Source organism: Rhea americana, unplaced genomic scaffold (assembly GCF_003343005.1).
Source record: "Rhea americana isolate MKP2758 unplaced genomic scaffold, rheAme1 scaffold_353, whole genome shotgun sequence".
In the NCBI taxonomy this organism is placed as follows: domain Eukaryota; kingdom Metazoa; phylum Chordata; class Aves; order Rheiformes; family Rheidae; genus Rhea; species Rhea americana.
Window position 1 is genome coordinate 222,030 of NW_028186483.1, and position 14,994 is coordinate 237,023.

Genomic DNA, 14,994 nt, shown 5'->3' on the forward strand with positions numbered 1-14,994 from the left:
GTGTTAGATTTGCTGAACTCTCTCCCACAACTGTTTATTTACAGCCACCGGCAACTTGTGAGTGAGTAAAATACACAGTATCATATATGATAAGTTAGCATTGCTGAGAGGACATTTGCTAGGAATCAGCTACTTGACTTTTCTTTCATATCTTACCGTTTTTCCTATAGAAAAAATGTGAGAGATTTGCTAACAACTAAGCAGATCTAGACCTCCTCCCACTGAAACTGGTAGCAAAGGTCCCTCTGACCTCTTAAGAGAATGGGTCAGCTCACAGGGAGAATTTGGCAAAGACTCTGCATTACAAACCAAAGTCCTATGCCCATCAGCTCATCTGTGATGAGACCTCAACCTGCATGCACTGGTCAGAGACAATCCTTAATACGTGTTCTGAAAGAGGCAGGATACGTTTCTTTAATCACAAGAGCCAACAATCACGAACGGGATTCCCATTTCCTTCTTCTTAGAGAGTGTTGAAAAGTTGCTTGCTAGCAAAATCTGTAGGTGTAATTTGAAATTTCTTGGAGAAACAAGAGTGCTTTTTACATCCCAACCAGGAGACAGATTTTCTTTACATACTTCCATCTGTCTCTGCTTTATTCTGTATGATGCACTGGCTTCTAAGGGTAGTATCATTTCACATCAATTTACATATTTATGGCTATAAATATACATGACACTAAACAGTGGAACATGTGACTGCTGATGACTATCTTGAAATCTCTGGGATTTGAATGCTCCAGAGCTTGCCTGTACATCAAGCTTGGAAACCTGGTACATGGGAACTGACACATGGTTCAGCAAAAAAAATTCTGCTAGTCTAGTTTGGGAGAGTTCCCAGTAGGCCAGGCAGCAGTTCAAGAGTCTGAACAGTCCTCTTTTCTGGGATAGAGAGATCACTAAACAGAAATATATCTTGGATAATTCTTTTTCCTGCCAGTATGGCTGAGCAGAAAAAGACAGAGGCACCACCAGGTAAATGAAAGTTTGCAGTAAAGCCAGGCACTGACTCTCTTACCTCTGTGGCTGAAGAACTGCCACCTAGGTCCCGTGAGACAAAAAGGTTGACGATGGGCCTACTTATTCGCTGAGTTGCCAAGATTAACGCCAAAGGCCACCAGAAACTGAGCATCTTCCTTATTGTAGCCTCTCCCTGCAACAGGGAGAAAAAAACAAACAAAAAAACAAACAAACAAAACAAACAAACAAACAAACAAAAAAGTAAAACCAAGTGGCTTTGAAAACAGACAGGTAGAACTGAACCAAAAGCACAGTGAAAGGATTTTTACTTTTCCCACTCATTGTCAGTTTGGTACATTCAATTCAACAGTTTTCAATAGCTGGAGTCTAAAATATTGTCACAGTTGTTAGTAATACTCATTCAAATGCAGCTATTGTGGATCTCAGTAAATACTGTATAGGATATCTGGCTACCAAAGATATGTAAATTCCAAGATGACATTCAAGGAAAAAGAGGAAGTTTGAGACGTTTTTCCCCAGGAAAAAAAGTGTCCATATAGTTACCCCGCTGCAGTTCATCCAGTGCTGTCTTACAGTGTAAGAAGGCAAGAGCTCAGTACAGAGCTGCTAGGCAGAAAGTGTATCAGCACCATGTGAATGCTCATGGGTGCTGTCACTGGAATGGTTTCCAACATGCCTAAGTTTCACATGTTTAAGTGAAAATGTCTTTTTTCCTGAGGGACAGAGAGGGTAGGCCCTTCACACACTGTATTAAGACATACCCCCATTTCAGGCCCGCTTCTGTCCGGAATGACRTCATGTATGTTCCTGTAGTAACCAAGGCATAATGTGGTGCATCGGACCAGGGCTCCCATGTACAGAGACAAGATTGGGATCAGAAGAGGTTCCCTGCACTCCAAGTGACTGTGAAGCAAAATGGCTACAAAAACAACCTGAAGGAGAAAAAAAAATAAACGATTAGTGACTTGCCTGCCTGTTTCTTAAGGGCCCATATTTCTCCTACCTGACTCCAAGCTAGTCCATGTGAACCACAAACCTGGCCACGTACAGTATCTCATTTCTAGCCCAGGGCACTTTTAGAAACTTTAATGAGGAAATCTTTCCCGACACCCCTTGCATCTGACCGTATACATGAGAAGACTAAGAGTTAATGTCATACAGAAGCTGTGCAAGAAAAAAAAAGTGCACTTGAAGGTAGTGGGTAGGCATCAATCTAAGAGCCATATGTAGCAGAAGGTTCATGTGGAAGCCTGGCGAGGTCCAACAGAAGACATGCAGCTAAATATTCCTCTTCCCAGGAGAATATGCTATTCTGACAGAGGGAAGATGGAGGCATACTTCTGGGGTCAGCTTCTAAGCTCTGATTTTTTTGTGTTTGTGTGTGTGTTTGGGGGGGAACGGATTAAAAGTGAGATGTTTTGAAGCATTCACCTCAGTTGTTAGAAGTAGGAAGTCCCATGTCATCCTGATACTGAACTTTTTGAGTGAAACTTCAGTATATATCCATTTTCTCTTGAGCTACCTGAGTGCCATGCTGATGGGACTGAAATGGAAACTCCCAGGCTGCAACTGATGAACAGCTCATAATTCAATCTCATACAATTAAATGCTCAATCCAGAAAATGCATCAATAGGGTTGATTAATGAGATATAATTCTCCTCCATTAAGCACAGAGCCTGACAGCATGCCTGTTATTCCAAATGTTTCTGGATGGGCGAGTAACTGAGAATTCAACTGTATTTGGTTCTGTGGACAGCAGGATTAAGAATAACCCTACCAGGACAGGCTAGCATTCAAGTGAGTTGCACAGAATATAAAAGTCAATGTTCAGGGGTAGGTTTTCATTCTGAGTATTCAATACTTAAGAAAAATCACACTGGGCAGATGTTTGCTAGGCAGGTCATGCCCTTTATGAGGACTTGCAAAACAGCTCTTTTGAACTCTACGGAAGGATTTTCTTTCAGTAAACAGAAGCCAAGTCAGTCAAAAAAATGTGTACATGAAGCTAAGCAAGAAGTGCTTAGCACTAGACAACTAGTGCATGTGCATTGCTTGTGTGGGGAGTAGATGTAGGTGTAGGGAGTTCTGGGGCATGGGGAATTTCAAGTTCTTGCCCTCTGCATTTGCCCTTGCTCTGTACAAGGATTCTGTCATAGGCTGGAGACAAGATGACAGGTGCCTTATGCTTCACGGCCTTGGCTCATCTGATGCCCACTAGCTATTGTGAAAAGGGCATCTGTATCATGGCCAAAATATGAGTTCCAGTTTCTGTATTTAGCCGTAAACGACCTGACATGCATCTAGAGTCGGTGGACTTTGTAGGTCATGCCAGAACAAGGGCAGAGCCTGAATGTTAAGGTCATTTATTGTAATTGGTATTATCTTCAGGGATTTAATGCAGTATCAGGGAGGAGCACAGTACTCATCAAACACAGAATAACAGCTGAACTGAATGGTTAAACCTGGTTTATGGTTTGCTCATACCGAGTGGGAGGAAAATGCTATGGAGAATTGAACTAAGTGCTGTCAGCTTCATGTTGTACTATTATTATGCTCCTTCTTCCCAAGTCATTACTTCAGCTGGTACTGGAGCAGTACAGTCACTGATATACAGGTATTGGGATCCTTCATTTGATAATGTGTTTATATATACTTTAAAAAGAGGACTCTATACTGGTTCTTAAATGATGTAATGCTGGCTATCAGCAAGGAGTATGAAAGTTGTCTTATGAGCATGTCTAGTACAAAGCAAAAGAATGTTTAACACCTTCCTCACAAATGGCAGTTAAAACATTTGATCTTCTCTGCATTACCCAGGGTTTTCAACAAAGTTAGTTTCTGCTGCAGTTCTGAGTCTTCAGCTTTTGGCCCAGTACCAGGAACAGTGCTATACTGGCACTCAGAAGATGGCTTATGCTACTGTACTTTACCAGATCAGACAGCATGTGCAAAACTGACAGATCAACTGGAGAATTAAGCCTTCAATTTCCTACAAAAAAGCCCCGTTCAGGATTTCAGTGTAACCATGCCAAGCACCATACAAATGGACATGGTGGAGAAACGTGTCTTTCAAAGTATTCAGCCTCCAAACTGATAGCAACCATTAGTCTCTTTGGCTGAGCTCTCTTTTCCCTAGATGTACATATGTATGTAGCTTATTTCTTGGCCACTCTAAAGCAGCATTACGGAGGTGCAGGAGGCATGGCCCTAACCCAAACAGTCCTACTTCTCTGCTCCTGGAATTGCTTAGGGACTGACTCAACCCAGTCAAATGAGGCCAGTCTCAGCAATGACTGTCAGCAAAGAGCTTGCGCACAGCAGGGAAACTATGGGAGAACAGCATGCTCTTCACACATAATTGATGCTTCTGGTGCGTTGCTCATGGCAGAGAGGGAAGGCAATCCCCGTACAAAAGAGCCACCTTCTCGGAAAGTATTGAGTGTGTAATACAACAGAAACAGTGATTGCTAAGGGCAGTCATTACCTGAGCTATGACATCTGAGATGGAGGCACATCCCACGAGGAAACTGTACTTGTGTTTCAGCAGAATGCCAGCATGGGTCCAAGCCTGAAAAAAGATAAAGCATAGTTTGGAAAATGACYGTTGATATTTTCTAATGATTTCACATTCCAGAATGCTGTTTTTTGATTGTTATATTACACATAAACAACTTCTGAAGCTCTTTCCCACCCGCAGCATCTGATATGAGCTTGGGAAAACCTTAAGGCAATAACACAGAGAAAGCACTGCTGCATTTAGTTCCTTTTGTGCCAGGATGGGGAGGGAGAAAGGAAATAATTTTACAGCTTCTGTAGAAATTTCTGAGATCTAATAAGAAGCTGCCTCTTCTTCATAAAAGAGATGCTGTGCAGGACAGGTTAGGATTCTAAAAAATTCAAAAGAAAAAAAGTTTCTCTCTATTCACCAGTTTGATGCACCTCTAAAATGTAATACTCATTAGCTTACTGAGTCCAGTCTGGAAAAGAAAGACTAATGATCCAGCTTCTTTTTATCTCAGCTATCATCAGCAGCTAAAGTGGAGAAAGTGTTAGGGGAAGTGGTGGAGACATGCTATGAAAAGATTCCCCCTTCCCAGTTTTTACACAGATGCAGAGGAATGATGAGAGCTGCCCTACTTTTGTGCTGTGCAGGTCATGTGAGGTAAGCCTGGTGACCCTGGGGCAGCAGCGCAGCCACACATCTGGCTCCCATGCCCATGCATGTGAGATACACTGGACTTAGCTGTACCTGCAAAACTGATAGCAACACAGCTTTCCAACAAATTTGCTTTGAGGAAGCATTAAGCTTACTCCTTGTGAGCTCTGAAGGTGGTCTGGGAATGCACAGCATGTCCAACTCCTCCATAATGTATTGGAAGGAGAGATCACATACAGACAGCTCATCACAGGATGGTCAGTCATCCTTCCAGGATGCACATACACAACCTCTGACAAGGATTTTTGTTGTGATTTCTGGATGTTCCCAASCTCAGCCAGGTGCATTTTCCAGGTAGCAGGAAAATGTGTCCAGGTATATGCAAAGGTGCTGCTTGCAGAGAACAAACACTCCTTCTGCATACCTTCAGTTTCCCATGAGGTAACTGACTTTGCAAACGAAGGTCATCATCAAAAAAAAAAAAAAAAACCCATTCATATTCATATTAAAACTCAGTCCTGAATCATGCACTCACCATGGCGTCCATAAAAGGAAAGGCAGCCAAATAAAGGAAGGCCCTCCGAGTTTTACTTCCCACTGATTCATCCACATGGTGTAGCTTATTAATAATGTAATACCCCAAATCGCTATATGCTGTAGAGACACAAGAGGAGGAATAAATAATAAAGTTTATGTATGGATTCTGGGTGAGATATTAATAAATATCCAAACAGCACGATGCCTAGAAGCTTTGACATGTGTTCACTTAGCAAACAGCTGCAGGGGCTTGAAGGTATTATAGCCTACCCAGCTGCTGGAGAGCTCTCATGGTTCTTCTCAAGAAGCCTTTGGCAGAGGAGTGATAACAAGCGGCTGGGCTGGGAAATGGGTACAGTAAGTGCCACATCCGTTTGCTGAATGAACATGCCAGTACTCCAAAAAAATCCAAGGCTTTTTGGTAGAAAAGCTGTTTCAACAGGCACTGTGCATTTAATGGAATATAGGACCTTTCAAATCCTGCAACCAGCTATTGTCATAGCAGTCTCACAGCATTACCTGTAAAGCTTCTCAAAGCTTTAAAAGGAACAATATGAATTGCAAGAGCATGCAATAAATCACACTCTTCGACTGCCTCTCCTTACCCTGCCAGAGGCTTGCCTCTGCTGGGATTTGTTGGCCCACTGTAGAACTGCAGGGCAGCCTCAGAAAGGTGTTCCTTTCCTGCATCATTTAGAGCTGGCATCTCATGGGCTAGAAAAGGGTGCTCCACACTGCTGGAAATCAGGGGCTTGCTACTTCTAACTGCCAACATRTTATTTTGCTAGCTGTTTCAGTCTAAGATGAGAAGAATTGGTAGTGTCTGGCAAAATATCTCTTGCCAGCTCTCAGTTCCCAAGGTGTTAGACTGAAGACAGTACAGGTTCAGGACTCTCCATGTGGGTCTCTAAAGAACTGCTTAGAAATCTCTATACTGTGCTTGCTGGTACCCACGTTATCCAGCTGTTTTGCTTATGTAGCAGCCCTCTCCATAACCTGAAATAATGTAAAGCTAGCTAACACTAGTGGTCCAATCCAATATTTTCTAGTCTAAAACTAGCTCTCATAAAGAACTCTGGAGGATTCCTGAAGAAGATTAAACAGAATCTGCCTATGTAATCACAAAACTGTTTTTCCTCCAAAGAGTAAAACATCCTTGCTGTTTTCTTAAAAAAAAAAAAAAATCTGAAAGTAATTAGAGGAGTTTAAGTCAACATTGTTTTGTGATGGCCTAGAGATACAGCAGTTAAATGGTTAACCGGACTGAAAAGACCTCCTTCACATCACAACCAGGAGTGGAAACAAGGTAGTAAAGAAGAACAAGGCAGCATGACAGCACTGGGAACAGAGGTGACAGCCTCATTCTGGGTGACAACACAAAATATGATAAAATGTCAAAAACTTCCCCTCTCCCTGTACTGGTCCCTATCTATATGTCTTTTATTTGAACTACTATGATTAGACTTGTGGTCTCTCAATTCACCCAGTAATCCCCAAGTTGCTTAGCTATACGTTCGAGCCACTTCCACATAATCAGACTTTTTTATTTTGAAGAGTATTACAGAAGAACTTTAAAATGGGACTCTGATCTTTTCTGAGTTCAGGTAGGACAGCTTCGTTCTGTAAGTATTCATTCACTTATTGTTAAGTCCAGTCACATATGAGTTACAGCTTTTTTTTTTATTTGTACATRATTACCTGTACATCATTTTTCACTCAGTATTTTGAAAACTGTTATGTACAGATTTTGGTACTGTAGCTTCTTGTAAACAGCTGCTTTTACAGCAGAGTAGCACACTATAGACATTTCCTAAATAGATTTATCTGAATAAAGAACAAGTTTGGAAGGCATGTGAAGCAAGCCATCTACGAGGTTCAGATTCACTGAGCTTCTCTTAGGTCCTATTTAAGTTACTTTTAACTGCTGCTGCACAAAACATTAAAAACTGTTGCAGGGAACATGCTGGTCTTATCCCCCATATGGGGACAAGTAGACCTGAGCTAGGGACTGAGGAACCCGCTCCTGCAGAGTGGCCTCCAACAGCAAACATCAGCCAACATGCCGCAGAAATCTCCATTCATGCTYGCTGGTGACTTCACCCTTTGCTCTCCACTAGTTTTAAAGGAGACTTTAAAAGTAGTTAGAAAATGAGTAATAAATGATTTTTTTTCTTCTAAAAGCTATTGTGATTTTTGAGTTCATTTTATGAAGTGCACTGTTATAGGAAAACCCACAGAATTAGAGAGGTCAGAGACTGCACTAGTCTCACTTCCAGGAAAGGCTACTTCACCGCAGGATTGTAGGTTATTGGCAGGGCACTCTAGAGGAACTTATATTACCAYAGCCTGCAGCATCAAATTTTAGAGATTTCTAAGGAAATCAGCACTGTGTTCTACAAGCTTTAAAATTCTGCTCTCTTTCCACCATTCAAAAAAGTCTAACTGCAATTTTTCATGTGACTTTGATTTTGAAATCCTAATGGCTTAGCTTAAAAACTAGTTTTAAAATAGTAAAATTTTTTCTTCCACATCAGTGAAGGTACACGATCACTTTTGCTGATCTCAATGACTGTTTCCATCCACGGAAAGAAGGACTCAGCAAGCTGAAAATTACTGACAAATATACCGGTATGTGTTTCAGAGCTGTGACTAAAGCAATTGCTGAWGCTATTAGAACTTAACTTTGATAAACCTTACCTTACAAACTTATTAAAGAAGCATGATACAAAATTAMCAGCACAAGAGGCAACAGAACTGAAGAGTATCATATGGATATAAAGCAGATGGTTGCTCCCATTCCCTTCCCCATTCCAATCAAAATAGAGAAGTCCAACTCCAAGAAAAGCTGCTTGTTTGCTCTCCTGTAATAGCTCATTTATTTTTGTATGTCTATGGATTAGTTTTGCTTTTTGTATAACAGCATTTAAGCAGGAATTCTTGCTTTTGTCTTTTCTAGTTGAGTCTCAAAACCCAGAAGCTTAGGAAATTAAACTGAAATACTGTGCATCTAACTCAACCTCATTTTTTTCTCTACTGATTTCTCTAATTATGCCAATTAGTACTACATATAGTTTAGACATACTCGAAACAACTCAACTCTTAATGATGCCAGCAGTCTCAAAGAAATAGCTGTACCATAGTCATTTTGTGCTGTCTACTATTCAGCATATCATACTTACATCATAAAGAAAACAAAAAGAAACTCTCACAGGAGGTGATGCCATTTACTTGCAGACACAGAGCCATATATGTCAATATTAGCTTTAGCAGGGAAAAAAATTAAAAAATGTTTTTGGGTTAAACAGTGTTTTTTTAGAGGCATTCCATATTCATACTTTGGTGCCAGTTTTAAAAATGAACGATTCTTGGAGACTTGAGAAGTAAAATTCTATTCTGCTGTTTGTCATGAGGATGGCCAAAACTGGTGCTGGTCAGAAGTTTGTTCTCCTAAGTCACTTGAGCAGATAGGAAAATGTTAATTTGTTAAAAAAACGAAWTTTTAAAGGCAAACCTTCATTTGGAAATAGCATAGGGTAGAGAGATTTCTTTATGTCTTTTGATTAGCCTGCCTTAAAGCAAAAGAAAAAGCCTCTATCCCCCACATAAAAGCCCAAATGATCTGGATGTTTTGGGCTGAGTGCTTCATTCTTGTTCATAGCAATCAATGAATAACAGAACCAGCTCAGGAACATCTCAGTGCAGAATGATTACTGCAATCATCTTTTTCTGAGCTCAGCTGTAGTTGGAAGATTGTATTAGTTGATTTTCCTAAATCCACCAATGTCCATCTGTCCCTGGAGCACTTTTAGACAGGCCAGTATCTTGTAAGTCTCAAAAGCAGGTTGTTTTAACTTTTTTAAAAAAGTTACTATGCTATACTATCCTATAATCCACAAATGTTTTGCTCAGAGGCTTTCTTCATTCTTCCTTTGCCCTGAATACCTGGCTGGTAAGAAAATCCTCCTGTTGCAGGAGAAGAGTTGGGGCAGCTGGAGAGCAAGTTGCTGTTTTAGCAATAGCCATCTGAAGATGCTGAAACAGGACACCTTTTCAATAAATAGCACCTTTTATTAATACCATTTTATCATCTTTTAGTAGGAAATAAAAAAGAAAGACTGGATTATATTCTGGCTTGTATTCCTGTGCTATAATCTTTTCCAGGACAAAATGTTTAGTATGAAACAATACAGTGGGCATGTCAGAACACAACTGACTGGAAAAAATACCTCAGTTCCTCATAAGCCACACTATAATTCCCAGTCACTGGGAGATTCCAGTAACGTTACACTGGATTTGGTTGGATTACATGCATTACTCATTTCTTAAGCAGGTTTTTTGTGTATATGCAGTGCCCATGCATGTGGGCAGGCCAAGAAAATCAGTGGGAATGCTAGCAACTGCTGATGTATTCACCTGCGCAACAGGTACAGGGAGGGGGTGCATGCCTGCAAGCATATCAATCATTAACAGGCACAAAACAACAGAGCTGCTCACTTGGTTATCCAGTCTGCTTGCTATGTTTGCCTTGTCACTACAGTTTTGATTTTTTATTTTATTTTATTTTTTTGCCAGAGATGACAAACGACCCATCATCTAATGTTTAAACTGGTGGTGGTGGTAGGCATCARTAAAGGGTGCCGATCTAAGTAAAGAGGGTGCTTTCCAAAGTAACACCTGCCTCATCATTTCCAGATCCTGAGAGAGCTGCATAAAGTAATCTTAATATGCAAAAAGAAATAAACTGCCTCAGCATTCTGTTTCTGCAGCTTTTAAGTTTCAAGATAGTGAAGTGCAGAAGGGTTGAACGATGCTATTTGATTGAAAAGGAAAACTTCATGATACTAGTGTTAGCAGAACCCACTTAGTACGGAGGACTTACCAGCAACACCTGTGAAATGCATGATGTTATTATAATGTTATATAAATGAATTCTCTGTCAGCTGGTAATTTAGTGAGATGTAATAAATATGCATCTTGAATCCCTTCTCTTACAGCTCTGTATTCCCTCACAAAAGCCAATATCTCTGAAACTTTAGACCTTGACTACATAGCAGGCTTCCCACAGGGAAACTCTAGTGGCAGTAGGGGTCCCCAAAATAGCATAAAGGAAGGAAGTCAGCACACTATTTGCCATTTCCAGATTGCAACTGCAAGTGCAAGACCAGCCTGCTGACCAAGGGTCTACAGAAGCATTCTAAGTGAGAAGCAAAAGCGGTTTCAATTCCCAATGGTGTTATAGCGTAATGGAGAGATTGTAGTCAAGTTATTTAGTTTCCTGGTTCTTACCGCTACCTGCACAAAAGGGTGATAGGGACTGTTGCAGGCTGTCCACAGGAATGTGGAGTGGTGATGCCTGAGGCACCTCGAGGTCAGAGCTGTGAGTCTGTTTGGCTCAGCTCATCACCCCCACTGTAGACTGCCTTAGTCCCTGTGGGGGAGCAGCACTGGGGAATCTGGTGCTGAAGCAAGGAAGCATGAGTCAGTTAGGTAAAACGGTCTGTTTTGGTATTATAAATAAGCAGAGGCAGCTGTTTGTGAGTTTTATGTGCAGACTGCTAATAGTCTCTATCGCAGTTGGAAATGTGGTGATTCACTGCAGTCACTGTGTTTCTACCATCACTTGTTTTCTTCCTTCTGACTTTCTGTACTCTTCCTTATTTCACTGGGCTTTTTCTTTCTTGTTTCTTCCTGGGCTTTGACAGTCCACAGCAGACAGTCATGTCATCTTCCTTAGCCCGTGCACTTGTTACATGACAGAAATTCAGTCCCTTGAGTTACGTTTGTTTCTCTTTTCATCTGCTGAGCATCAGTAACCTGGATTTTTGTCTGCTTTAGATAGTCTGTAAGAGGCTTGCAGTTGTTGGGGAGTAGCTGCAGGTCCTAGGAGGCTGCCCATCTGTCACTAGACTCCTCCTCCTTCTCCTGCTGGGAAGGTTGTGCATCTGTGGGTCTGAAAAGAATAATCAGGATTTGAAATATGTTCAAAGGAAATTTGAAACATAAAACTTGGCAGTATCATTCAGGCAACTGGTGCTAGAATCTGACTAGCTCCATTCACTTGGGCGCTCTGCCAGTCTCTTGATGTGGCCTTTGCATATTTTCAGGCATAGATAAGCTAAAATACTAAAAAATATTTTGCTGTCTGCCACTATAAGCAGCTGAAAGCTTGTATGAAGCCCTTTAATTCAAGACTTTAAGGCATGGTAAGCACAGTCCTTGTGTTTTTTTTTGTTTGTTTGTTTGTTTGTTTTTTAAATAACTGCAGAGAGGGCACTTCAGAGAGTCTAAACTCATTAGGGCTCTATTTCCAGGCAAAGCCAAGTAACTTACCTGGCATGTTTTCAAATGGCTGCCCCAAACACCTCTGCTCAGTAAAAAGTCCCACATGGAAAACCCAGCTATATCCCTTACCTGGAAATCTGATAGCTAAACTTTAAATTCTCTTAAAACCTGTAACATTTTTACATGAATATTTTAATGGCTAGAAAATAATTATTTATCTAGCAGGTAAAGCCAAAGACTTTGACCAGCACTGGAGGGAAAACAAGTAAGCAACTAGAAGAGCAGCTCTGGGGTCTGAAGAAACATTTCAAGCAAAGAAATGTGAGAGCCAAACTTAGAAATTGCTCCAAGTTTACAATACTGACTCAGTACAACAGCCTCAGCTGCAAACATATACTGAGGAAGTGACCAATCAACACTGCTGAAATAAATTTATTTGGATGTTTTCAGTTTGCAAAATCAGCAACAGGTTAGCCCTGGTAGAGGGTTGGTGATGGCTGGTGAGCACAGTACTTTATGTGCTGTTGAGTGCTTACTATCATTGTAACATAGGATAAAGGTAGACAGTTCAGCACTGCCATGCCAGTGGTGGAATAAAAGACATGATGGTCAAACAAACTAAAGTGCTGGGAGGTACATAGAGCTGGTAAATAAAGTGGCACCTTACTGAGGGATAAGATAAGCAGGGGACCTCCATCCTTACTAGAAGGCTCCTGTAACTTCTCATGCAGGAACTGTATGCTGACCAGCAGCATGTTTGGTACTTGAGATAGCAACAGCCTGATAACGGACAGTATCCCACATCCAGCCCATTCTGTAATTCCACTGCAATTCTGGATATTGCCACCACAGTTGCTTTTCTCATACATCTGCAAGAGAAAGATTTGCCTCCCCAGGTAGCTCCCCTACCTCCTGTACACCAACACATCCCTCCCCAGGCTGCAGTGCTACCTCCCTCCCTCCTCCCACTCCTCAGAGCTCCCATCTTTTAGAACTATACCTGCTGAATGCAATGCGCTCTCTGCTCCTTCCTCCAGTATATCCTGTTCCTCATGGCTGAGATAAACTGGTTTCCATTCTGTGAAATGAGCTAGAAGGTGCAGAGGAACTGGTGCAGTTCTTGAAGAGGATGAAGTTAAAATCTTCCAGGTCACATGGCTTATTATYGTTGTGGTAGTGCTTGGGTTGATGCTTGGGTTGATATCACATTTCTCTAGTGTTTCAGAAACTTGCAAATCCTGTGGTTGCCTTACTTTTATATTCAGTTCATTTCTGCTTGTGTATTATTTTCCTTGCTTTAGAGTACATTCAAGGAGTTGGTCTCAGTTTGGCATAAAATGCTCTTAGTAGCTACTTCTCCTACAGACTAGTTATTCAACAGAAGTGGATGAAGACTAGCACTAGTGGAGCATAATATTTGCTATTTTTAATGAGGTTGCTGGCACCTGCTTGCTTGGAGTTTTGTASTATAAGATAAATAGCAAACGAATAGCACAAAGGGAATACATCAATAACGTCACAGAGTTTGGGCAAACAGCTTTGCCTTACACATCTTGATTTCCTGCTACAAAGTGAGTGGTGAAACCATTCATGCATATACTGCTAGGTGATCGTCACTGCCTACCACTAAGACTGAGCTATCAGCTTTGTGCAACCCTTGATGTTGCCAGGCTGACACACCTGACAACATAAGATAAACAGCACACTGAGCAGCCAGGCAGGTGAGCCCTAGAGGCAGAATCTGCCACTTAATAACCTGTTTAAAAAGCTGTTATTTTAAAAAGTAATAAAAAYTACATGGCTTGGGCATGGCTCCAGCCCAAGACAGTTCATCTCCTTGGCATTTCCTGTTGCACTTACAAAAAAAATCTTAAGCCTACAGACTAATCACTTTTGAACAACAGGTGAGGAACAGGAAACTAAGAGATGTATTAGATGTGAAGTGATCTTACCTATTAAGGTATGAAATACAGCAGCCACGGCTCCAGCTACAACCATGCACAAAACCGCTTTGGTCCTGTCTCGCTTGCTGTTCACAAACACCAGACCTACATTTTTGAAGTCACTCATTGGACCTGTGAAGAACTTCATCAGGGAGTATGCCAGCCCATAGCTGGCCAGCATTTCCACAGCATCTTCCTTGACAGCAGCAATACCCCTATTCAAGGCCTGTTGAAACACAGAAAGAAAAAGAATATCATCTAGCACATATGCAGGCCCACTGAAAAAATCTGCAGTCTGTTTCTGTAGCAACAAGGAAGTTCAACTCTCATTATTTTTGTCCTGAGTTGGCTCTTATTTCTCTGAGTTCAGAAGCAGAAAATGACTTGTGATGTAGCCAGCACGATAACTTCACATGAACAGTAAAGGAGCAGAGATTTGAATATAATCTCTGTTTAAGGAACTATCGTGACTATTTCTAAAGTATCTAATGGAATCCTGCTATACCAGCAGTCAATCTCTTTTCTTTTCAGAGTAACTTTATGACATGATTAATACATCATGGATGATACAAGACCATTTAAAAGTCACTTTGAGGCCTGAATTGAGCCACTCATAGTCCTTGCAGCCATTTATCTACCCAGGTATAAAACTCTGGGTAGCTTTTCACTACATCTCATGTAACTGTTGGGAGAACTAATATTATCCCATGTTTTTATTACAAAACTAGGCCAAATATGCACATCTAAATATATCTGTCCTCCTTTCACKTATTTCATAAGGCCCAGATCTTATATTTATTTATATCTCTTTGTAGTAAATATAAAAAGAAATACAGTGAATGCACTTCAAGAGCTTAATTCAAATAACCTACTAATTCATTCTAAGCCTGTACTTAGAAAATGTCTGCCAATGAATCACAAAAAATTGAACGGATAGTTTTATAACTAAGGTGAACCCTAGAAGGGATGCATAACATTACTTCAGATTCAAGCCTGTGCCAAAATGCTTCTTAAATATTGAGCATAAATGACAGAATGATAAATTTTATCTTCAGCACGATAGAATCAATCATCTGATACATTCAGCAGATTGT

The 14,994-nt window shown here is 40.9% G+C and overlaps 1 protein-coding gene and 1 long non-coding RNA gene across 3 annotated transcripts in view; both read right to left on the reverse strand.

Annotated features, from left to right (window-relative positions):
• Positions 1 to 14,994, reverse strand: part of ANKH (ANKH inorganic pyrophosphate transport regulator) — a 105,780-nt gene that overhangs the window by 32,358 nt on the left and 58,428 nt on the right. For both annotated transcript variants that reach the window (XM_085312001.1, XM_085312000.1), the window contains exons 2-6: positions 13,910 to 14,126; positions 5,674 to 5,792; positions 4,467 to 4,550; positions 1,743 to 1,913; positions 1,019 to 1,153 (exon numbers count right to left, since the gene is read on the reverse strand). In XM_085312001.1, coding sequence (XP_085168127.1) covers positions 1,019 to 1,153; positions 1,743 to 1,913; positions 4,467 to 4,550; positions 5,674 to 5,792; positions 13,910 to 14,126 — 726 coding nt within the window. The remainder of the gene's footprint in view (positions 1 to 1,018; positions 1,154 to 1,742; positions 1,914 to 4,466; positions 4,551 to 5,673; positions 5,793 to 13,909; positions 14,127 to 14,994) is intronic.
• Positions 9,723 to 13,518, reverse strand: LOC146591905 (uncharacterized). The gene is made up of 2 exons (XR_014896709.1): positions 12,958 to 13,518; positions 9,723 to 11,625 (listed from the first exon to the last, which is right to left on the reverse strand). It is a non-coding gene; the product is annotated as an uncharacterized LOC146591905 (long non-coding RNA).